General features: G+C 40.5%; 2 protein-coding genes across 5 annotated transcripts in view; both read left to right on the forward strand.

Moving 5' to 3' along the window:
• The window catches only part of plekhh1 (pleckstrin homology domain containing, family H (with MyTH4 domain) member 1), a 29,860-nt gene extending 28,556 nt beyond the window's left edge, over positions 1–1,304 (forward strand). Inside the window, exons 29-30 of one of the 2 annotated variants that reach the window (XM_034576047.1) lie at positions 282–428; positions 931–1,304. In XM_034576047.1, the coding sequence (XP_034431938.1) occupies positions 282–428; positions 931–1,083 (300 nt within the window). In that variant the 3' untranslated portion in view covers positions 1,084–1,304. Of the gene's footprint in view, positions 1–281; positions 438–483; positions 896–930 lie in introns of those variants that run through there. The other variant, XM_034576049.1, reaches the window with a different exon arrangement.
• A 5,733-nt stretch (positions 1,305–7,037) lies between these two features.
• Positions 7,038–25,429, forward strand: part of slc25a21 (solute carrier family 25 member 21) — an 86,710-nt gene continuing 68,318 nt past the window's right edge. Inside the window, exons 1-2 of one of the 3 annotated variants that reach the window (XM_034576050.1) lie at positions 7,038–7,200; positions 7,325–7,416. In XM_034576050.1, coding sequence (XP_034431941.1) covers positions 7,344–7,416 — 73 coding nt within the window. In that variant the 5' untranslated portion in view covers positions 7,038–7,200; positions 7,325–7,343. Of the gene's footprint in view, positions 7,201–7,324; positions 7,417–10,410; positions 10,499–25,429 lie in introns of those variants that run through there. The other 2 variants (XR_004612690.1, XM_034576051.1) reach the window with 2 other exon arrangements.

Here is a 25,429-nt window from a genome sequence, read left to right on the forward strand (position 1 = left end):
TTCCAGCAGCCCCATGTTGACCCATTTCATTCTTGGTCTGGCATCGGCGTCGCTCATCTGCTCCCAGAAAAGTCAGAGGAAGAAAAAGAGAAAGTGAAAAATCACAATATGTCGCTGGAAGTTATGTCACACGTCTTCACACTCAATTTGAACTTTAAAAAAGCAGAAACCAAAATAATTTCCTGGATGAATTCAAGCTCCATTCAATAAAATCTGAACGTGCTCCTTGTTTGTTTCCATTTCCACTTTTTCTTACCCTGGCCATGTGTTTCATGTCGCAGCACACGCTGGTCACTTACTCGTACCAGTGTGTGATCACCTTCGGGGGCTGCCGGGACGATTTCATGGTGGTCGTCAGCCAGCAGAGGGAGCCGGGGGTCGGCAAGAAGAGTGTGGAGAAGCTGCTCTTTGGGATGGTTAAACCGAAGGTAAGACTCCGCTGCAGAGACAAGTTTATACCCAATAACCTCCTGTTCTCCTGTTTATACCCAATAACCTCCTGTTCCAAGTGATGATGCACTGGAGGACCTGACTTCATCTGACCGGGCTGCAGGGGTTTGTAATAACAAGAAGCTGAGAACCTCTGATCTGCAGCATCTGCAGCTGAGGGGAGCAGGAATGTGGGAGTTTGAGATGTTGACGTTTTATGAAGAAACTAGACAAGAGTAAAAAATCCGCCCTGACTGACCAGAATGGAGAAAACTGGTTGTTTATCTTATTTTATGAGCAGATCCACACGGAGCTTTAACACAGAGTCACGTTACTGCAGAAGGTGAAACTAATGAGAGTAATTCAATTCCTGATTGTAGATCATTGGGGTTTCTCAGGTTTTTACACGATACTCGTCTCCCGGTTCCCCCGAATCGAATGAAACTCCATCGCACCTTGATGTTAAAGTCATTACTGTCGCTCTGATGTGTCCTGACTCAGATTCTGGAGCTGACTCTGCTCATGGCCAGCTACATCAACCACTGGAACCCGAACCTCCCGTCTGCCGCGCACCAGCCGCTCGGCCACTGGGACGTGGACAGCAGGCACTTCCCCGCCATGAACTACACCACCAAGGGCCCCACGCTACTGTGAATCCTGCAAGTAACAAGACTCACTGAGCACAGGGAGGCGCCAGAGGCTTCAGTCCTTCTGGAGTGCGTTGGGTTGTAGGTACAGAACAAGCAGTAGGAGATTATTTTTCTAAAAGTGTTTCTCATGAAGATTTAGATTGAGATATTTTAGACTTTTTATTTCTACAACAACAGGGTTTCAGCTCTGTGTCGTGGAAATGGACGTTGTTACAGGTTGTCAGTTGTCACTCAGCCTGGTTTGGCTGAAATTCAGTGTTGTGTGTCACTGTCATTATTCACCGTGACTTTTCACACACTTGTTTTATTCGATCTACGACTTCTTCAGGCCTTAAAATATCAGAGAATAGAAATAAATGTCTCTCACAGGTTCCCAGGATCTGGGTCGTATTCAGATTCAACCAAAGATGATGAATTTACCATCATAGAAAATGTAAAATCAAGTTGAAATTTAATACAATAAATCTTGTGTATAAATCCATTTCTACCCAAGTACAAATGGATTTTCCTTTTGAGACGTGGGGGGGGGGGGGGGGCTGCTTCGTAACCTTTGATAATCCTTTGATATTTTTTAATGTGAAAGTGAATTTTAAAATATAACTGGTACTCAATAAGGAAATGGGAAGGTTTTTTTTCATTTACTGTCAGTCTAATGAATCTGTGATATTTCAGCAGTGATTTTCATATTCAGATATCATATGATAAAAAAGGGGGGGGGGTTAGGTTTTTAAAAAGAACAAACCAAAATATTTGAATGACTTGAACTGTTTTGGATCAAACCACTGTCATGCTCATTACTTATTTATTTTATTTCCAACATTTTCTTTTTTTTGCTTTTGTTTCAAAGGAAATGATTTTTCTGTCACGTTTGTGTTGATGTAGCAGAATAATTTAAGAGCAGAATGTGTCTGTCACTGCGTCTGTTGTAAAGTGAGTCAAACGGTTCGAGAGATGTTGTCTTTATGTCGACTGTACGTGTGCATGTGTGAGTGGTTATAATAAAATAAATACATTGGACTTCCATCATTTCTTTATAATCTCTTTTCATATCTTTCACTGGTGGAAAACAAATACCTCAACTAAAATACTTAAGTTTAAAGTTAAAGAACTTGAACTTAAGTAAAACACATCTGTTTTATGTTACTTTATACGTCTGCTTCAATACATTCAAGAGGAAGATATTGTACCTTCGACTCCATCACATTTATCTAAAAGTTGTAGTTTCTTTTCAGATTCAGAGTTTTTACAAACAGATCTGCATATACAATATGATTAGTTATTTACCATGCAGGTTATCACTGTCGACTCAAAGCCAGAAGGTTCTCGGTTCAGATCCTGGTTTGTCCAAGGGGCCTTTCTGTGTAAACCACACAGAAAAACAAGTAAATTCACCTTTTAACAGATACAACATGACAATTCTGCTTTAACATTCTAAAAACATGTTTGAATAAATGCAAAATTGAACTTCAAATAATCAGTATATTAAGTATAATGAGCCGTGTCCACTGGGTCTATTAAATATGAAAAGTATTCTATAAAAAATAAAGAACTAAAAACTCAACAGGCTAATTGTGGACATTTATTATTGATAATTGATATTTGTAACCATTAACTCAATAATAAGATTATATTTTATATTTGTGTTTAGTATGTTAATATTCAAGCTGTCACTCACACACATATCACACACTGCATCAATCCTCAATCTCCATGTTGCTGGTAATACTTTAAATTTGAGTTTTAAAGCAATACTAATTCTTATAATGAAGTAATAGTACAATGTGGTATTTCTACTTCTACTGAACAATCTGTATTTACAGTATTGAACATATTGCAGGTGTAGTTCTGCAGAAAACCAAGAGGATGTTGCGGTTCTGTTTCTGTTCCTCAGACATGTTGCCACACTTTTCACAGTCGGCTGCTTAAAACTGTTCAGGTCACAGAATAACGTCTGTTCTTGAATCCGTCACAGCTGGAGCAAAAACTTTCTCTGCCCCCCCCCCCTTAACAAAAACACGTTCAGGAAACACCAGGTTTATCCAACAGCAACACAATTAATATTTCAGTCAGAGAAGAAAATGAGCACTGTGCCTACTACACCCTGTGTCGCTGGAGAAACGTCTTCTCTCATTCAGCATCTCCATAAATTAAACACTTACAGTGAGTGCTGGTGCTGCTCAGTCTGCCCAGTCCACGTGTTTTACTGGGGTTGAGGTTGCAGGGGTGGAAGCTGCTCTGTTTCTCTTACTCAGCGAGGTCAGGGTGCTAATGGCATTTTCCTGCCAAATATGTGCTGTAAATCCCACTTTTCTTTACAGCACGTCTGAAGCTCCTGTCGTCCCGAAGCTGCTCTCACACAGAATATGAAATGTTCAGTGTGACGTTCGCTGCTCGGCTCCTCTGCGCCTTCGCTTCTCATCAGGAGGGAGAGTAACTCATGTTGCTTTTCCACGGTGCCGCTGGGCCCCGGACCACATGCTTTATAACAGCTTTAATCAGATTGAATTGAGAGTAACATATTACAGTGTTGTGGTATGGATGGGAACTCTGCTACCCTCCCATTAAAACCTTAGAGTAACTGACTGGGTGTTAACATAACAGAGGTTTAATTTGAAAATGATATTTACCTTGAATAGTGTGTGTGTGTACAGAGGGACGTGTGTTCAGATTATATAAAGACACACGTTCTTCCTCACTTTCATTCATGAGGTTTTTGATTGTTGTGTTTCATTTTCTAAAAAATAAAATTTTTAATTGTTTTAAAAAAGTGACAGCACAACTTGAAACTTGTAATATCTTAACTTTCCCTTGTCCAACAGTCATGAGATGAAACATTTTTTATTTAGTGGCATCAAAAAAACACAGAGAAGCTGCAGTGGAGGACGTTTTCAGATCCGTATCAGAACATTTACTCTGTGACACGTGAAGGTGACGAGACACAATCCCATAAATAAACAAATATCACGTGGCTGCATTATTATGAGTCATGTATTTACACATAAGCAACACTTTTCTGTTGGAGCCGGTCGGGTGGAGCAGATTTGAGCTACTTTATATAGTGTTAGACAGATTTTATTCTATAAAAGTCATTTTTTAGAGGCTGATTTTGTGTAAAATCTTCATCTGTAACATAGAAACTCTAAATGTAGTGTTGTGTAGAAACAAAAAGTACCTCAAAACTGTATTGGAGTGCAGTACTTGACTAAAGACGCTGTAGTAAAGCTTCACATCGGACCAGCTACAGTCAGTTTTTGACTTATTTATGAATCAACGCTTAAAATTTCAATTAAAATGTATTTTGTTATTATTCAGCGTAAATAAAGTAACCATCTGATTGTGCTCTTAATTAAAAAGAATAGAGTTCTATATTTCTATTCACTGCCGTTCACTGCCAACACCTGAAAGCTGCTTTTATGTGACAGGTTAGTGATGTTATACGTGAAAGTGTGATTTAGAATAAAAGCTGTAGAACTTAAAGGGTCAAACACTTTCTCAACACAACACGACACGTTGCCTGTTAAGAAATTAGGAAATCTGAAATGAGCGTCTCTCTCTAAGACCTCGTGAGTTACTTCACTTCGAAGTGACTCAGTGACTGAGCTGTTTCATAAACAGTTGAACTGCAGCTTCCCGTTACGTAAGCCGGGGTCAGAGTCAGGAGAGGGGGAGTGGTCCGTTTATGTAAGAGGCCTCGTACTTCAGGTCTCATATTTTATGTCTCCGAGGCTGTTTGTACCATTTTGTTCAGAGTTCCACACGTGTGGTGTCAAATATCAGCTGTCTGTCAATATTTGATGTGGCTCCTTGTGACTTTGAATTATTTAGACAGAGAAGTTGTCTTTTTAGACTCAAACCCGAGGCTGTAAAAAGTTTGTAGTTTTCTCCTTTTACAAGAACCTGTGATGCTGGTTTATGGATTTCAGCTCCGAGGAACAAACAACAGCCTCGAATCTAAAGCTAAAACTATTCATCGATTCGCTGACAGAAGATGAATCATTAACAGTTTGAATAATATTAAGTCATTTATTTGACATTTGCTGGTTGTGGTGTGTTTGTCTCTCTGTAACGACAGTGAACCTGATGTCTCTGTGACTGTTGGTCGGACAATAAAACAATCTCCCTCTCAGCAGCTCCTCTGATGTGACGGCTTATGAGCATCATGGCCGTTTGTTATCTTTTATTTCCTGGTGTTTATAGTCTAGACCAGCCATTCCCAAACTTAAGAATGCCGTGGCCCAATTTGAAAACTGAAAAATGTGTGCGGCCCACCCACACCTTTAATCACAACTATATGATCCACACACAGGACTAGAATCATACATATTATTAATTTTATAGCAAAAATAATTGTGTATGAACGCAGGCATATGCAGTGCAAATCCAATAACATCCACATTTAAGCGTAACAATTTGCAAAGCAACCAATGTAAAAAAAACATGAAGTGCAAATAGTGTATTGTTAAAAATATATTCTTACTGTTTGTATAACAGAGCACAACAAGAATATCCGGGAGAAGAAAAATACATTTGAGGCGCAACCAAATATACTTAAGGCTCTCTCAACGTATTTTTAAAAGATGCTCGAGGCTTGGATAAATATTGTCCATGTTTAGTTTCTAAGTGGCGGCGGCGCACTTTACATGGTCCCAGGGTCTCGTTAGCTAGCATCTCAGCACACACACACACACACACACACACACAGGCTTGGGGGTTGTCCTCTGGGCCAGCGACAGGTCCTCACTTGAGTCCTCTTTTTAGTTTTGAATCATTCAGTTTGACTTTCTGATTCCCCTTCGTCATCAGCAGCTTTCCTCTGCTCCATCTTGCTCGACCCAGCTCACAACAAAGTTCTCCCTCACCTGTGATGCCCCCGCTAAGGATGCGTTCTTTGTTTCATTACCTGTGATGATTACTTTTTTTTAAAAATCAATCATAAATGTTTGGTGGTAATCAACGCTTACTTACAAATCTGAAACTTTTGTATCTATTTATTTTCTGATGACCTCTCACGGCCCACCTGCAGTGGCTTCACGGCCCACCAGGGGGCCGCGGCCCACACTTTGGGAATGACTGGTCTAGACATTCATCTATTATCTACAGCGCTTATCCAAGAGGCTGGAGACAATACAAGCTGACCTTGGCTGAGAGGGGGGGTGCAGCAGGTTAGTCAAAATAATCACTGGATTAATTAAAACAGTGAATTAATCAAACTTTATGATTCTACAGTTCAAATCACCTGTAAGAGTTTAAATCTCAAATAATCTGTTAGAAATAAGAAGCAGCTGATTCATCGGATTCAAGCTCCCTAAGTTTTATTTTTTAAGTTTTTAAATTCATGATTCAAGATTCAAGAAGATTTATTGTCATTTCAAAACATGAGATACACGAGGGAACGAAATTATACTGAGCAGCAATGAAATAAATACAATGAAATAAAAACAATAAAACAATAGATATAGATATTCAAGTATTATCGCAAGTCTCAATATATATTCAGTATATTCAAAGTATCAGTTAAATGAAGTTAAAGTAAAAGAAAACATGAGGCGGATTAGAGCCATTGAGATTTATATTAGATGTATTATATTATGGAAATATTATTACTGAGCAGCATTTTAATATCACTGCTGATCAAGGTGGAGTTAACTTGAACTACTTTATATATTGCTGAGCAGTTTTATCTGTAGCCATGGCAACATAAAATCTTTATATACAGTATATATATATATATATAAGAAATGTAGTAGTTACATAAATTTGATATAGTCAAGTACAGTACTTGAGTAAATGTATGTAGACTGAAGTAATCGATAGTTTAGTGAAGTTAAACAAAGTACTTGACCCAGTGTGTGTGGACAGTGACACTTTATTTACACATGTGTGAGAGTGTGTGTGCACATTGTGAGTGTTGATCCTCGTGTTTTGAATATCTCTCGTGTCAGTGAGGCGACATGAGGCTGAACTGTGCAGCTGATTGATTCCAGACGTTAGCTTTAGCATTTAGCTTCAGCCTCTCACACCGCTGCCGAGCTCCGTCCAGCGTGCAGCTGCCGACCGGAGCCACTGAAGTCCGCGGGACCAGAGACGGGCAGGGAGCGGCCAGCGGAGCAGCACAGCACCGGTGAGGCCGGGTGTCCTCCGGAGCTCAGACACACACTGTTTGTAGTTTCTTGTGCCTGTGTGTGGTTACGTGAGGCAGCTGGTAACGAGCCCGCCGCGGCTGGGTCGCATGTTTTGTTGGGCAGGAAGCGGAGCAGCAGGGAGATGGAGGAGGAGAAGAAGAAGAGGAGTCTCCTCCGGGAGGCGTCGCATCAGATCGTCGCCGGCGGATCCGCGGGTGAGTCGCGACAGTCGCTTTAACAACTCCGGACAAAAGTGTTCGTGGTTGTTACGCAACAGTTTCACCATCGGTTCATGCAGCCGAACGTTTCGTCCATCTCACACGGGGACGACGTAACGTGGCGACGTCCCCGCGAGACGCTTCCCGGAAGACACGGAACACAGTGTTACTTGTCGTTATCGCGCACGCGCAGATCAGCACGCGTGTGAACAAAGTGTTGCCAAAGTTCTTCTCCCACTCCCACGTGATCTATCCCCTGGAACAGGAAATAACTGAGGAAAGAAAAGAAAAGTGAAAGAAAGAAAGAAAGAAAGAAGCTGTGGAAAAGAAAAGAGAGGAAACATTTATACTTTTCTGGCTTCTATCTATCTATCTATCTATCTATCTATCCCTCCCTCCCTCTATCTATCTATCTATCTATCTATCTATCTATCTATCTATCTTATTATCTCTCTCTCTCTCTCTCTCTCTCTCTCTCTCTCTCTCTCTCTCTCTCTTTCATACTCAAACATTTTAAAAGCAACACATTAACTTTTCTACTTGATAAAGTAAGTGAGTACTTGGTTTTAAATCAACTTCAAGGTATTTGAAGTAAAAGTACCTGCAGAGTACTGCCTATTCCCTAATGCAGTCATTCCCAAAGTGTGGGCCGCGGCCCCCTGGTGGGCCGTGAAGCCACTGCAGGTGGGCCGTGAGAGGTCATCAGAAAATAAATAGATAAAAAAGTTTCAGATTTGTAAGTAAGCGTTGATTACCACCAAACCACCAATGATTGATTTAAAAAAAAGTAATCATCACAGGTAATGAAACAAAGACAAGAGATTTAAATTCCACGTTGTTCTTATTTTATCTGACCTATATAGCAGGTGACTGTCACATTAACACCTGAACGCATCATTAGCAGGTGAATCACAGGTGAGGGAGAACTTTGTTGTGAGCTGGGTCGAGCAAGATGGAGCAGAGGAAAGCTGCTGATGACGAAGGGGAATCAGGAAGTCCAACTGAATCATTCAAAACTAAAAAGAGGACTCAAGTGAGGACCTGTCGCTGGCCCAGAGGACAACCCCCGTGTGTGTGTGTGTGTGTGTGTGTGTGTGTGTGTGTGTGTGTGTGTGTGTGTGTGTGTGTGTGTGTGTGTGTGTGTGTGTGTGTGTGTGTGTGTGTGTGTGTGTGTGTGTGTGTGTGTGTGTGTGTGTGTGTGTGTGTGTGTGTGTGTGTGTGTGCTGTGCGCTGAGATGCTAGCTAACGAGACCCTGGGACCATGTAAAGTGCGCCGCCGCCACTTAGAAACTAAACATGGACAATATTTATCCAAGCCTCGAGCATCTTTTAAAAATACGTTGAGAGAGCCTTAAGTATATTTGGTTGCGCCTCAAATGTGTTTTTCTTCTCCCGGATATTCTTGTTGTGCTCTGTTATACAAACAGTAAGAATATATTTTTAACAATACACTATTTGCACTTCATGTTTTTTTACATTGGTTGCTTTGTAAATTGTTACGCTTAAATGTGGATGTTATTGGATTTGCACTGCATATGCCTGCGTTCATACACAATTATTTTTGCTATCAAATTAATAATATGTATGATTCTAGTCCTGTGTGTGGATCATGTAGTTGTGATTAAAGGTGTGGGTGGGCCGCACACATTTTTCAGTTTTCAAATTGGGCCACGGCATTCTTAAGTTTGAGAATGGCTGCCCTAATGCATCTGTGTACTCCATCATTATGGCTCAGTCTCTGCAGGGGCCTGTGTCACCTGCCTGCTCTGTTTGGATCAGTGGACCAGTTCCCCTCTCATTACTGACAACTTCTAAAACTATAAAAAACAATGTGTATCACAATGCATTGAAAAGATGTAGTGGAGTAGTAACTACAGATATTTGGTGATATATGTAGAGGAGTCAAGGTGAACGTTACCTGAAAACAAATTAAAGTAAAGTACAGATATATGAGATATGTGCTTAAGTCCAGTAACTAAGTTAATGTACTTTGTTACATCCCACCATTGCTGTCTGTCTCTGTCTGTCTATCTGTCTGTCCATCAGTCTATCAGTTATATTTAATTATCTGAAGACCAGACTCAAACTGGGCAGAGCCTCCGTTGGCTGGAAGTACAGCCTCAGGTCTTCTTGGCATGAGTTCCACGAGATTTTGGAAACATTCCTCTGAACCTCTGCTCCATCTTGACATGGACACAATCTCTACAGATTTGTTGGCTTCGGCTCATGTTGCAAATGTGTTGCTCTACCACATTCTGAAGGTGTTCTTGTGGTTTCTGGTGACTCAGGAGGCCAATGAAGTACAATGAACTCACTATCATGTTCATGAAACCAGCTTAAGACGACTCTCGCTTTGTGACATGATGCTTTATCGTGCTGGATGAAGTTAAAATGGTAAAAAGACGCACACAGTCAGCAACAATACTCAGACAGTTGCGTAGATGTGGCATTCAAATGATGTCATACGCTGCTGCTAGCCTCAGCGTACCCTCAAGTTCGGCCTGTATCGTTGATTAACAAGGCCAAAAACACTTGATGATGCCAAAGTGCACAACTGAAGTTATGTCTCGAACACCTGCTAACATCTGATAGTAACTTAAATTGTGCAGAAGACCTTGAAACGTGATATTCAAGGGATATTCACCATCTTGTTCTATACTCTGAAACAGCTGTTATTAACCCAGTAATAGATTACAATATCCTTCTGACAATATTCTCTTTCCCCCTCTGAAATAGTCAAAAAACAATCACCATATTTTTTTTAAGTCTTATTTCAGTTTTTATTTCTTAATCCTTGGGTTTATGCACTGTTTAACTTTCCTTTACTATGAGGCTCTTCCGCATCAATGGAAATGTTCACGTCATTATTGTTGTAACGCAGCTATCGGCCGCTGGTGGCAGCACTGAGCGCACAGCAGCTGAGCAGCGCCGCGGTCAGTGCGTGAAGAAGAAGTGGCGCGCGCTACCTTCAGACGGTAATGGAGGCCGAAGTGAACCTGAGGAAACTCCTCCATGTTTAACTTCATTAGGTTTTAATTCACTTTAAACCAACTTCACAGGTCATGTTAGCTGACGTCTGGTGAGTTTGTGCTTTGAAGATTCTTCTGCTAACGAGTTTTTACAAAACACAGAAACGTCCAAAGTTGTTTTTCAGGTTAATGAGAAAACACAATGTCACCTGTTAGTTTAACTGATTTATACATAATTCACTTTGTTGACCTGCTAACAAACCTTCAGGTAGAGAAACCAACCATTTAGACAAACATATGTATTTAGTGTTAGTAGACAAACAACGAGCTAGCTAAATGTTACCAGAACCTGTCCAATAGGGAAGAGGTTTTATACAAGCTAGTCCCAGTTTTCATTTGGTTTGGGTGTTTAGGATTCTGTCAAACATTTGTGTTGTTTAAACCTGTGAAAAGTTTTATACTCAAAAGGTTTTCATTCTGTAAAGGAGGCTCAGACACAGAGAGCGACCTCATTGTGAAAGGGACAGAAACACGAGTGGTGGTAGTAAGTCATGGATGTTAGTTGTCAGCAGTTGCTCAGTGACACAGTTAAATGAGGAAGTTAAAGTTAAACACTTGTACAGTGCACATATATTTAGATCTAGTGTAAAAACCCTTCTGTGGTGTTATCAGCTTCACCAGAGTAACGGCTCCTTTTCCTCAGTTTGAGCTGAGGCCGAAGACAGAGACAGCAGCTGGTGGTTACACTATCTTTATAATTTGCTCTTACACTGTAATAATGTCTTATTTATGTCATGTAGACATATGGGAGTCATGTTAGTAGAGGCAGGAGAGATTCGGGAAAGGGTTAGGTTTAGAGGAGGGAACATTATGGACACTTTTTGTGAAATACAACTGATTAGTTGAAGTGTCCAGTGTTTCCCCTCATGACTTTTCTTTCCAATGGGTTTTAATACGTCTCATAAACTCTGGAGTGACTCAAACAAACACAGTAAACTTCAAGTACTGTTTGTGACCTTCTGATTAGTGTTGGTGTTTAAAATGAACCTGTAAAGTGAGCGCAGGTCAGCGGGGGAGCGAGGAGGAAGGACCTGCTGCAGGGTAACAGAGCACGGAACAAGGAGACCGGGTCTGTATTGTGTGTCGGCCCTGATCCGGAAGCAGTGGCCGCAGTTATTTAGGAAACGCTGGTGTTTGTTGCAGTGCCTGGACATTAGTACACTCAGTTGTCAGTTTATAAGGAACACTTGGCTTAAACTACTGCAGAGCTTAATACAACAGTCCTGCAATAAATCCCACTTTTAAAAAGTTTATAAAGTTCAACAGAGTGAAGTGGAGGCATGTGCATTGTTTCATTGGGATTAGACAATGTATTCACCTTCCCAATTCAGTTTGTGGCAAATGCTGTGTTCACTTCCCTCCATCTGGTGCTGGTACCTGCCACATGTGTCTTGGTTTTCTGTTCTCTGAAGCTTCCTTTTTTTATGAGTTGCAGCCTGCGGTTCAGAGTTTAAAGCGTGGTTACTGATAAGAGGTTGGCAGAGGTCTTTTATTCCAATGATTGCGTCACTCTGAAACTATCATCTAAATAAAATCCATGACACAGCTTCAGTAGAGATTTTGTGTGATCTTAGATACGAACTATCCTCTCAGTGCTTTCTCATGTTGTTGACCTCAAGGGCATCAACTGCTCCAACACATCATGCTGTGTCAAAAGTTTCTTTTAGCAGCTTGTACAGTATCCAATATGTGTTTCTGCCAATTGTTTGCCATTTAGTTCAAAAGTCCAATACCGGCACTTACCTCATTTACCCTCCAATGCTTTGCTCACCAGCTGGTTTATTTAAGAAGAAGTTAAAAGTCGCTGTTGTGCAGCTGAACACAACAATTATAGATAATATTAGATAAATAAAAGGGCTGGAGATCAGACTTTGGATTTCACTTGTTGCGCAACAAAACCTTTTAATTATGCTGCTTTAACAGTACACCCTATTGTGATGGACATGTTTTGTAGTTTTGATTGATATATCTGTTGATTATACTTCTGATTAATTGTTTGAGATAAAGGTTTTAATGTTAAAACAAAACCTCAAACTAAATTTCTACTGTTATATAAAAATGCAGAAAAGCAGCAGATCCTAACAGAGAAAAACAGGAACTAGGTAATTCTGGGAAATGTTGTTCAATTTAACAGTTGCAAGCAATTGTGTTACTAACAAACGTATCATTTTAGAATCTGGTTTTTGTTTTTAATTTTGAGAACCAAGAAAGTTTTATTAGACATAACATGCAAATAGTTTTGTCCTTGTTTTACATTATGTTCTTATGACAGTTGAGGTGTTGTGTGTACTCTGGGGTTACTGGTTGTTCCTGTTTGTTGACACATCACAGGCCCTGTGGGTCTGACAACCTGCTGTCCCGAGTCTCCGTCCAGAGGTTCTCATCTGTCCTCACCAGGGGGCGATCAGGGGACACAGGTTTTATAGCAAAGCAGAATGAACCCAGTGTTTCTCTTCACCTCTAACGTCCCTCCTGAGCTTTCTTTCTTCTTCTCAATGCACTTTTCTTGAGGACGGAGAGAGACAGGTTTGGATTTATGTGTGCCCCGGTCATGCATTAAAGCTGCGTTTTCTGCTCTGTAAAGTCATTTGAGCTCCGTTTGACATTCAGAGGTGCAAGTTGGCACCTTTCTGAGAGGTCAGTGCTGTAACTGAGCTCCAATTCCCTGTAAAGTGTTTTTCATTTTATCTCCCTGCGATAAACCTGTGAAGTGTGTCGAGTGCCTGTATGTTGATTTAGTGATATTAGACGACACGTTTCCTAAGAGCTGAAATGCAAAGTCAGCCGGTCGGCTTGGTCTTTCGTTATTTTAATTCTGAAAGAAGTTTTGAGGCGGCAGGTTGGATCTGGGGTGTTTGCTTCATGTAGAATGGGATGAGAGAGAAAATTGATATTGCCTTTTTGTCAGATATTTGATAGTTTACCCCTTTGGATCTTATGAATGTATTAAAAGGATATGAAAGTTTGGAAGCTGAGATTTGTAACTTCTAGATTTGTTTCACCTGCAATGAGAGGTCGCCATTACACCCTGCTTAATTTTAGGAAAGCTGAAATGATTGTTTTCTCAATCAGTAAATAATCTATTTTGATTATTGATTAATTGTGTAATTATGTCAGAGCAAAATGGTAAAACCATGCCAAAAATTTGAAGATTAATTTTCTTTGTCATATTTCACTGTAAACTAAATATTTTGGTCAAACAAAACAAGTAATTTGAAGACATAATATTCTGGCTCCATGAAGTTGTGATGGGTAATTTTTAGCAAGTAAATGATTAATATAGCAGATTAATGTTTAATCTGCAGATATTAGCAATTCGCTAATGTAATTAATCATACTTGCAGCCCTATAGTTTAGGAAACACTTTTATCTGATAGATAATATACAATATTTTGGTTCTGCTTCTGTATTTTGTCAATAATTTCTGGTAATTTAATTTAAAATGAGTTTTGATTCCACACATTTGTGAACATCAATATTCTACTTATTTAATTTTTCTGGAGAGATTTATGTAGCATGAGAAATTATCTTCATTTTAACCACCGTTCCCATTTTGTCCACAAGAGGGGAGTAGCTGCACACTATATTACCTCTCATGGTAAAGGGACGTTACAACTTTTTAGTGGTTATATTTCAGCAGTAACTTTTGTAAACATGGAGACAATAGTGATGCATTGGTGCTGTGCAGAGAAGCCTGTGTGCTGTAATACAAGCTGTGTTCTCTCATCGGGGAAAAGGGAAGTAGGAGTAAAATAGACATTAAAATAATAATGTCATCATGATCGAGTACACAGTGAAGCAAATTTAGAAACGGCAAAAGAAAATCTATCAAGTTGCAGGTCCGCCGCTGTAATGTTTTCTCTAAGTCTTTTGTTATTTTCTTGGTAGATGCATTTGTAAAAAAACAACCTCCATGAGTAAATCGATCCGTCTCCAGCAAATGGACTGTAACGACATGAGACAGACCCCCCCCACGTATGATTACTGCAGCTCTGCCTCTAGACTGTCAGAGCCCCGCTCACGTGTAATTGGTTTTAAACAGTGAGGCCGAAATCAGTCGGGAAAGAACAAATAAAGCCACTTAGTCTAAATGAAGGAGAGGAAGAAAAGAATCAAATAAATAAAGTCACACAAAGTGTGTGTGTGTGTGTGTGTGTGTGTGTGTGTGTGTGTGTGTGTGTGTGTGTGTGTGTGTGTGTGTGTGTGTGTGTGTGTGTGTGTGTGTGTGTGTGTGTGTGTGTGTGTGTGTGTGTGTGTGTGTCCCATTGGTTTTATTTTTTCCTTCTGCGATTCCCGAGTGGCTGCACCAATCACAGCCGAATTAGGCCTAATATTTATTTCCAGAAACAATTGTACACGTTTGAGCGGAGCTTTGATTGAACTCCCGGCGGACATGTTGTAGACAGATGTTTAGATGACCTCATGTTTGAAGTAATGTTGATTCTGGATGGAGTTGCTTCTTGGCCTGTTCCTCTAAATCAGCTCTGCCTCTTCTTTTCTTTTTTTTTTTTTTTTTTCTGTCTCAGTGTAGGAGGGCGTGCAGAGGCTCACGTCCCTCATATTTAATATGTTCTTTGGCTCGCATTAAATAGCGCCCATTTACGTTTTCTGTTCCATCCTTGACAGACACACGTCCGTGCACACAGGGTCTTGGATGGCTTGGTTAAAATGAGCCATGATAGTGCTGACGGACGGCTACTTAACAGGACACATCTGTCTTTTTTTTGTTCTCAGAGCTTCTCTTTACACGTGTGCGTCTCTGAACGAGGACAGGATCGACCACTTTTGACAAACGTGTAAAGGTTAGAGAGTTATGTAAGAAGTAACACCTCCTGAATTATCGATTATCAGTGTCATGATTGGAGTGATGTCACACAATAATCGGAGTAAATTTTATGAATAAATAGTACGCTGCAGGGTGTATAATTAAAGTAAGCCCTCATTAAGATGGAAAAGTACAACACACCATGCATTCCTTAAATAAACAGAAAAGATTTATCATCTCCTTCAACCACAATTAATGTGAATGATCGCAGTGTCATAAGAAATTAGTTGAATGCGAACAGGCATTAAGTCTAATAGAAGTTTAATTAATGAGTTACAAATGTCTGGCATCCCAGAATAGATAAAATGGTGATGATAAAATAATGAATGCTTTTGCACAATTTCTGTGGCCAATATATTTTAAAGGAGGCCTGAATTATTTCTCTCATATAGCCGAAAATTAAATTATATTTTATTGCAGTAGGACTGTTGGCTTGGAGTCACTGTAATAAACAATTATGCTGTTTTTGAATGTTGTAAAAATATCCAAGCAAAACCATGGACTACATATCTCCCGCGGCAAATAATACCACGAGTTGTTGTTCTAATGTTCAGCATAGAGACATTATTACAACCACAGAGGAATCTTTGTTACTGGAGCAGACATGAATAACCTCTTTTTTACCTGCTTTAAAAGACTTCGGGGGCTGGTGATGCTGTGTGGTCGACTTCCTGTGCTTCAGTCAGCGTTTGACGACGAAGACACTCACTCATCCAAAGTCAAACAAGCAGTGACTCTAATGACTGCCTCTTAAATCACCTTTAAAATCCACATTTCTCTGAGATCTACATGAAAAATCTAAATGTATTTTTGTTTATTGAAAAATACTGAACTATTTCAGAAAACCGCACTGCCCTACTATTTAGATTTATCCATTAAATTCAGATTTTAGTTTATGTAATCCCTGAAGACAAGTTTGAGTTCCAGTGGGTTGTACAGGTTCGGCCTCTCGCAGGCTCGTGATACATTTCAGACGTTCATCTTTGAGTTGAATCACACATCTGCTTCACTGACAGTCTGGACCAGTGACGGTCTATGGTCTGGACACAGCTGAAAACTGTCCCAGTTTACTGAGGATCCTGTGAAGTGGCGTGATGCATGAGCCACAGCCGCGCTCCCGACGTTATCTTAATGACATGATTTATGAAAACGGTTCACTGGCAGAGGTTTGGGAGACTGGAGCAGGCCAAGCGTTTTGGGGAGGGAGACTGAAGCGAGTCCAGCTGAGACGTAGAGCGCAATTACCGGATTGTGCTCGCTGGAGCTCGCATGGACGCGCACGGCCCAGTCTGAGCAGTCGGCCAAGAGAGGCTGCACTGCAGGGACTTCTGATTCAGCTGTTTTCAGACAGTTTAGTGTAATAGTTAAATATTAGTTTTTCCACACAGCAAACGGTAGCTTTAAACATATAGCCTGATGATGAGGTTACAAACTTTTAGCCGTTCAAATTCCCAATGATCACTTAATAGAAAATCATGTGTGAATTCCAACTTGATGAATATAACCAGACATTTTCAGTATGAGCAGTGATATAATGAGCCATTAGCATATTCATCTTTAGTGGGTATATCATTAATTTACAACTGTCTTAGTCAAGAGCTCACGTTTTTTTTCGTAGCAGCCTTGTGTTGCTCTCATGTTCACGCAGGGGAACTATTATTATAGCATTATACAAAATAATAATTATTATTTCAGTGTTCATGGTAAGAGTGGATTCAGAACTGTAATTATCATTGCTCGACATGGGAGGCTTTCCCTGGACCATTGCCTCCTATTCAGAGGTACGAGTTATTAAAACCAGGACAGCTCGCTGCAGCTGATTCTCGATTTGTGGTGTAAAGTATTTCATCGCATCGTTGCATGATTTCATAAAGCAAACAAAGGCCTTCTACACCTTTCGTCACAGCATTTCCGTAGTACAGGTCATTATTATGTGGGCGAAGGGCTATATTTAGCACAGTGCACATGCTTAACATGGGAATGTGAAGTGCACGTTGGGATCACTCGGGTATAAAGTAAAAAGTGGAGGCATACATAATAACTACAGCACATGGCAACAATAATAAAACTGGGACGGAGATCAGCTAAACAAGCTCTGCTTAATTGACCATTTAGACTTAAGTAGTCAAGGGGCAGAGAAAGAGTGACCCAGTAAGAAAAGGAAAGTTTACAGTTGTGAGAATTGTGTGTATTTGTTTATGCATCTGGTTTACGTATTCATGCGAGGGAAATAGCTGTGTGGGCTGAGCTTTGCCACAAATGGTCAAGTGCGTGTTTGTTTGTTTGTTTTGGATTTAATTGAGTGTGTTTGTGCAAGACTCATATTTAAACATGCATCTATGTGTGTTCTAATTTGTTTGGATTGTGTTTTCAGATTTTTGCTTTTTTCTTCGTGCGGCTCTCTGTCTCAAACCTACTAATTAACTCAAAGTAGGAACAAACTCTTCCTATGGAGAGCTGCTGTTTGTTATTCCTGTTGACTTCCTGTCTCAGTGTGTTGCTGTTTGATTGGACGTAGCTGCATTCAGTGTTGTCGAAATAATAGTGAATTTGACTTGCTAAAAACACTCAAAATTAACGCTTTCAAAAATGTCTGCGTCTGTTCCACGTGCACTCTGTTTATCCTCTACCACCTTGTTCCTCATGAGCACTGACGTGTGTTGAAAGGCCTTGAATTGGGCATTTAACATCCTGCCCTGCAGCTCATAGCCGCTGTCGGTATCAGGTCAGACACATGGGTCTGTTGCACTGTGGTGCAGAGAAACCGCTGCTTGGGCTCCTAATGCAGATTTTTCAGGCTCACCGCTTTTTGATCTCTTGTTTAATAGCTTTTGTTTTGTTTGAGGAAATCTTCGCAGAGGAAGTCGGGGCCAAAGCAAACCTCATGTTATTTCAACTGAACTCGATACACGATTCGCGAGTCCAGATACAGTAATTACAAACCCCTCCGCGCTCCTGCTGTAAGCGCTGAAATATAAATAAACATAATAAGTACTGTCAAAAAAACAAAAACAAAACCGGACAAACTAAAAGCCCTGAATTACATGGCTGTTTCCGTGTATATGTACTTGTGTGTGTATGGATGTGTGCATTGTCTGCGTCTGCCCTGTGATTCTCTGGATGAGCTGGAAATTTACAACACAGGTTTTTACAGTGAGCCCCAGCCAGAAACTGTAATTCTTTCTCCCCTTTTTTAGCTCCGCACTCGGGAAGACGGGCCTAACCCGCTTTGGGTTAACTTTATCAAGATGAACAGCATTTGGGCCAGTGCAGTAATCATAATGCAATTTGTTGTGCGCATGGGCCAATTTGTGTAGTTTCGGAGGATATATTCCTGTGCCTGGTGGCCATCTTCGAGCGTGTCCTGGGGTAAGGCTTTAATTAGGGAAGCTTGAATTTATAGACACTTTGTATTATTTCTGATCCTGAGCGGTTGGAGGATGACATGCCGAAGAGAGGGACGCTGGCGGAGGACGGAGGGAAAAACTTTGATAATGAGAAACAAAACTGAAGGAAAGGTCACGTCAGGAATTTGTTTACCATTTCACTATCATTTTGAAATCAAAGTCCTGCAGTGAAATCAAAGCAGAAACATGGGATTTTGAGGAATTGCACCAGTTCTCTGTGTGTTGCTTGTTTTAAATCAGAGCAACAAAGAGCAGTGTGTTGTAATGTTCATCTATTGCTAACGCTCTAGCCTTAAGGATGAATCTGCTGCCTCTGCTGTTTATTTTGAATCTATCTGGTTTTGATTTCTGATGAAGACAGAGAAAGGAAAATATACGAGGAGAATAAAATCCAGCCTTTTTGAATTTTGACATTAATTTGCTGCACAGCTATTTAATGAGGATAAAAATGTTCTGCCTTGAGAGCGGAATTTGATTAAAATATTTCATGAATATTATGAATCAGACAGAGGGGCTAGAGGGCAGAAGAGAGCCGTATTGCATTGTGTTAATCCTCCTCAGTAATGTATTGAGTTAAGAGTTTGTTCTGCTCCCAGCGGCACTTTAAGCAGTACAGTATGATGAAGTTAATGGATTTTAAGGGAATCCGAAGATGGATAACTCCGCTGATCCCTTCACATGTACGCACAAACGATTTCACTTAAGCGCGACATTCAGCCCTCAAAATATGAGATAATCCCTTCACATCTGTGTTTAGTTTGCCACAGGTATCAGTGGAACTGTTAACATTAGCGGCACAGACGTCGTTGTCTACATTTGTTCTGAAAGGCCTCCAAGTTTTCATTCAGCACAGCGAGATCCACATTGTTTCACCCCACACCGAGATCCAAATCATGACTCAGATACGACCTGGGTCCTATTTTCTATGGCCGGAGCGAGTTTTAAAACAAGAGGTCACACTGAGATGCGTTTAGGAGACCACACAAGGCGCTGGCCCGGCAGCTCTGCAGCGTTTGAAGCAGGTCCAGGGGGAGAGCGGTGGCCGAGAAATGCTACGGAGGAAGGTTAAGTTATCAGCGGTCTGACAGTGTGAGCGCTCAGCTGGGCAGCTCTGTAATCAGAGGCTCTGACAGATGCTTTCTCGATAAGAATCCCCTGGGGACCGTTTTTCGGACGAACCCACAGCTGTTTCTATAGCGAGACGCTGACGTCTTCAAAAGGAGGACACGAATCCAACAATAACGTTAGCAAGCGTGTGTCTCGTTTCAAGACGTGGCACAAGTCTCTTGAGTATTACAGCAGGTGAAACATAATTTTTTTTCTTATTTGTATTCTAACTTGGTGGTTTCGTTTCCCGACCTGTATCTGTGTTTTCCGTGTTTGCGCATGGGTAGAGGAGAATTATCAGTCAAATATTTTTCCTCCATCCTTGCCTATACCGCACAAGAAGAAATCTTTTGAGAGCTCCATTGGTGTTCTGGTCTTCTCTGAATTGCTGTACCCTGGAGTGTGTTTCATAATGGTACTTGGACCGTTGCAGCCTGATATATCGCACCCAGGGGAGAATCTGCACTCTGCACCAATCTATCAGTCCCCGGCCGGAGGAAGGCAGAAAGACACGCTCAGGCCTCTGCGATTATGGCCCCCCATCATATTCAGAATTTACTTGATGGTATGGCTTTTTTTTTTTCCATAAAGGAAACGTCTTGAGTGATCATACACAGGCCGCTGCGGTTTCGCAGATGTTTTTATTGTGATTACTTGAGGAAATGTTTTGTTAGTAAAATATTTTCTGTAGGATTAGTTCTTCAGTCATTCTGTATGCTGCTGAGCAAACAGAATGTAAGCTGATCAGTTATTGCATACTTTATTTTAATAGTTCATTGATATATACATCAATTACAGCTTCTGCTTTAATACATTTATTATTCTAACTGTAATAATTATTAAAAAAATATTACACGGCTAATTTTAGCAAACTTTACTTTCTATTTGATACAATAACACTATGGCTCTTGGTTTTTCTTAAGTGAAAAGGAGACAAGGTAATTACCTCTGGGGCAATTAGAGAAAGGGGCTGAGGGAGTAGCAAAGTCATTTTCTAACCCAAACATCCTGGGCCAAGGGGCCGGAGCGGCTGGACAGCCTCCTGGAGGCCGCTGGCTGGCTCGCAGGGAGCCGTTCGTGGGGAAGCGGATCAGGGTTTGTTTTCTTTCTCTGGAGGCAGGCCTCTGAAACTTCTGCCAGATGAACAGCACCTGAAAACGCAGCAGCTTTCTCGCCATGGTCAGTAGAGGGAGTGATTTACTGTACTAAGCCAGGCGTGCTCGTGTGCATGAAATCCTTCAGTCAGCTGCATCACACTGTAAGCTGTGCTGCAGGAGATCACAGCGGAGGGAGTTTGTCGGTGGTTGAGCCTCCAACTGTTATTTTCCTGCAGAAATTTTTAGGTAATTTGCAAATGTTTGTCTAAACCCGTAAACATGCACAACCCACACAATACTGCTGATTCAGCTAAATATGTTTAACTGATGCATACTGAGGTATGTATGAAAAGAAAAGGTGGATTCTAAAGTGTATCTGACTTTCCACTTTTCTCTTTGGCATGATTTTATTTTGGGAGATAACTAACTTTGACTGAATTTTATAATAATCATTTTTAAATGATTATTTTAAAAATATTTTTATAATAATCATTTTTAAAATCAGTATTATAATAATCATTTTTAATAGAGCTGTTTTAAATTATGGTAGTTTAAGTATTTATCTCATGGAAATTTCATACAGTAAGAAAATATATTTTTCATTTTAATTGTTTAGTGTAGCTGATGGTAGACTGTAGTTGTGATAACAAAGGACATAACAAATATCTTAAAATTTGGAGGAGACATGTGATTTTTAGAGCTAAAATCATTTGTTAATATATTAATTAGTTGATCGGCATACAATTTATCAACAGATATTTTTGATAAACACACTTGTTCCAGCTACTTAGTCTCAAAATGTGAATTACAATTTATTTTTAAACTTTTTTTTTTTAATGTGTTGTTGAATTTTATTTGTTTGTTTGTCAATTGAGTCAAAACAAGTTGTTTAAATTGTTAAATTGCTCAAAACCTTAATTTTTTACAAATTATATGAAATATCCATGCGCAGTGAAAAGTCATGGTTGGAATTGTTAGGTTGTTGGAGCATAAAGAAGCATGGGAGCTGGACATAAAGGGTGTAAGTGCATGATGTAGTGTATATGCCCATCGCTGCACTGTCTGCCACACTCGTGAAGAGGAGTTTGTACAGAAGACGAGCAGAGGAAAGATTTGGGAGCGGCGACAGAAGACAGCTCTGGCTTTGTCCGCCTCTCCTCCTCCTCCTCCTCCTCCTCCAGTTGTGCATTCGATCTGAGAGTCTGTCTGCGGGGCTGAGTCACACTGACAGTCCGGGCCAGAGAGCAGTTCAGAAGCTTAACGGCTTGTGAGTGATACCCATCAGGGGAGAAACGGGGCGTAAAGCGCCGCATAAAAACCCCACATGAAAAATTGAGCTTTGTGGGAAAAGCGAGGGGAGAAATGGGTGTTTCTGCTTCTAGGTGAATCAAACAACATTTCATCCGAGGCACCGTGAGCTGCCTAAACGACAAATGTGATCCATTTATTAGTCATTCTAGTTGAGCTCAAACCCCTTTCCTCCTCCATACTTTTTTTATCGTGTAAATCTTTGTGAATGTGTCCTGTGAAAAAGGGATGCAGGGAGAGCGAGAGAAAAGAGAGAGGGAGAGAGAGAGAGAGAGAGGGTTCATATTTGCATTCACCACTGAACACGAATTAGTATTGGCCTCCTGACAAGAATCTCTAATGAGCAAACACTGGATGACATCATTTTGTGGTTTGCAGGGAATTAGCTTGATTAGAATAACCCTCCACTCTCACCTTGGCTCAGGGATCCAGCTCCTCTGCAATCTGCCTGTCAAAGCCTCGCTCCACTCCCATGGTTTTGGTTTGAGACTTTCCCCCCACACTGTGGTGCGCTTTAATGAGGAATAAGTACATATAAGGAGGGAGGAAAAACCAGTGCCAGCGCTGACGTTTCGTTGAGCTGGATTTTTTTGTTATTTTGTTGAGCGTTTCGTAGCTGAGACGGGAGGTGAGTGAGTGTGTGTGAGAGCGAGCGTGTGTGTGTGTGTGTGTGTGTGTGTGTGGTGGGGAGGGGAGGGTCTGCTTTATTTGTCATTGTGAGTTTGCACAGTTCCTCCTCTGCTGGGATGAGTGAGGCTTGCCATCAGCTCTCTAAAAACAACAAGCCTCTCCTGCCAAACTTCCTAGATAATTAGTGAAGCATTTCACACTCTGCAGAACATCAAGAAGGAAATGGAAAATTGACAAATGAAGCATGGTCCATGTAGAGTGGGAGGTTTTTTTTTCTGGCGTGGGGGGGGGGAGTTGGTGGAGCTCCAATTCAGCACATGGTCACTAATACAACTAAGTCCAATTCACACCAATCAGCAGTTCTGTGGCTTTTTTTAATGCCCTGTTTTCAATTTTTTTTATTCTGAATTCATTAGCGCTAATTTATTTACACTTGTTTATCACAGAGGCCTCATAACTGATTATAAGCACTAAGATAAGTGAGAGAGAGAGGAATGTGTTTATTGTACTTTAATGCAACCACAGCAGATCTTGAATGGGACTTTTTTTTTAGACGGAGACAAAGTTTTTAAATTTGCTCACCGCATTTCCTGGGTGGGTCGGACACGCTCTCAAAACATAATCAGACAAAAAAAAAAGCCCGATATGTGATCAAAAAGTGTTTAAGTGTTGATAGTTTTAACTTCTCTTTGTGTAGTCTGGGCCGACAAAGAACGCCAAGCAGCTTACATGCTCATTATTACTGTTGCTCCTCGGTAATGATCGGTCTGGCTGATTCAGGAACTGGTGTTTTAAAGGGAAACTGAAAAAACAACTCATTGACATTCATTTTTAAAGCATCCTTCACTATGTCAAAGCTGGAAATATGAACATTATTCTTCACGTGACTGTGACTTGATTTATTAGTTCAGGCATGAAAGTAATTACTCAAGTGTATTAGGGATGAACTACAGTTGTATTTAATACAGTCAGATACACAGAAGAAGCACTTGGCTCTTTTTCCAACTGGTTTACATGAATATATTTACATGTTAACATCAGACAGCAACTTAAGTGTGTATATATATAATATGTATGCACCTGGCACTTTTTATTCTTAGACTAATAACATGCATTTATAACAATTAGCTGCCTCACTGTTTTCAATATTTTCTAAATATTCTATATTTGTTTTTATTTGTTGAATTTTGGTATTCTTTTTATTTAGTTTATAATATCTCCTTGATTTTGTTTTACTCCATGCAATGACACGGTTAGGATTTCTATTCTATTTTAAATAGAATCATTACAGTTGCTCACAGTGATGTCCTCAACCAACAGCTCAGAAGATATTTCTATTTACTCCGATAGAAAAATGAGAATAAACAGCAGAAATATTGGGATTGGAACAATCAGATATTTGGATTATTTCTTTAAAAATGGTCGAAAGTTTTGGTTATCAGAAAGGTTTCTTATGGGTTTTGTTTTGATCGAGTCACTGATTAATTGACTGATTGTTGCAGATCTTCATTTAGTGTCTTTATATTGACAATTTAGTCAATTTAGAAGTATTTGCTTATTGTTTTAACAGATTACTTTTAATTTGATAATCTGTAATATGGTGATTAACTTGTGTAATGACGTCCATCTTCCTGGGTCTGACTGTTGCATTGCAAAAACATGATATTGTTCTTTAATTTAAATATTGTATGTCTATATACAGACACATGAACTGCTTATGCAGACATGCATATTTATGAAAAGCTTGAAAATACAGATAATATACACACCCTCGCACACAGCGATCCTGTTCACCACACCCCCGTCCGTCGTGCCGAGCAGGCAGAGGAAACTGTCACTGTGTCCACCGTGGCACTCTGGAGAGTTGAACTTGACTGAAACATATGTCTTCAATTTTAATAGCTCTCCATTCCCCCAGATGGCCTGAAGGGGGGGGAGGTTGCCTGAGAAGCTGTGTTTCATGTAAGAATAATTTGTGCTAAGTAGCTGGGCGATCTGTTTGTTACGCTAGAGCTGACAGTTTGTTTATGTTTCTTGAGGAGTATGATGGATGGGGCAGGAGTTGATGCTAATTAGACTAAATTGTTGCGAAGAATGCCGAGGGTCTGCACCGTGCCGCTGAGGCCAGTTTCCATTGTTGCTGCGTCTTCGCACTTTGGGCATAATTGAATGGAGCTTGGGCCCATTCATCACGGCAGTGGGCGTCGAGGGAAGGAAACAAATGAGTGTACCTGGATGAAGAGGTTTGAGGAGAGGGACTGTGGCTGACAGATGCAGAGCTGGTCACTGGTGAGGGAAGATGTCACCTTTTTCCCTCCAGGCAAATTAGAGCAGACACAACCTACTGGTCCCAACTGGCCATGAAATTAATGTTTACCCAGCAAATCGGGACCAGGGTCAAGATGGCCATTAAAGTGTCATTGCATGTGACCATGACATGTTCACTCTTCTCTTGTGTCTTTAATTTTGAATAGCTACATTCAGATGAAGGGCTTCAGGTAATATAACTCTCACTCGAGGGAAGCAGTAAGATATAGAATTCTTCAGGACGGTTAGGATCTATGGTTTTTACCTCAGAATCATGCTAAATGATGAGAACCAATTTCA

This window comes from Hippoglossus hippoglossus, chromosome 22 (genome assembly GCF_009819705.1).
Source record: "Hippoglossus hippoglossus isolate fHipHip1 chromosome 22, fHipHip1.pri, whole genome shotgun sequence".
Lineage (NCBI taxonomy): Eukaryota > Metazoa > Chordata > Actinopteri > Pleuronectiformes > Pleuronectidae > Hippoglossus > Hippoglossus hippoglossus.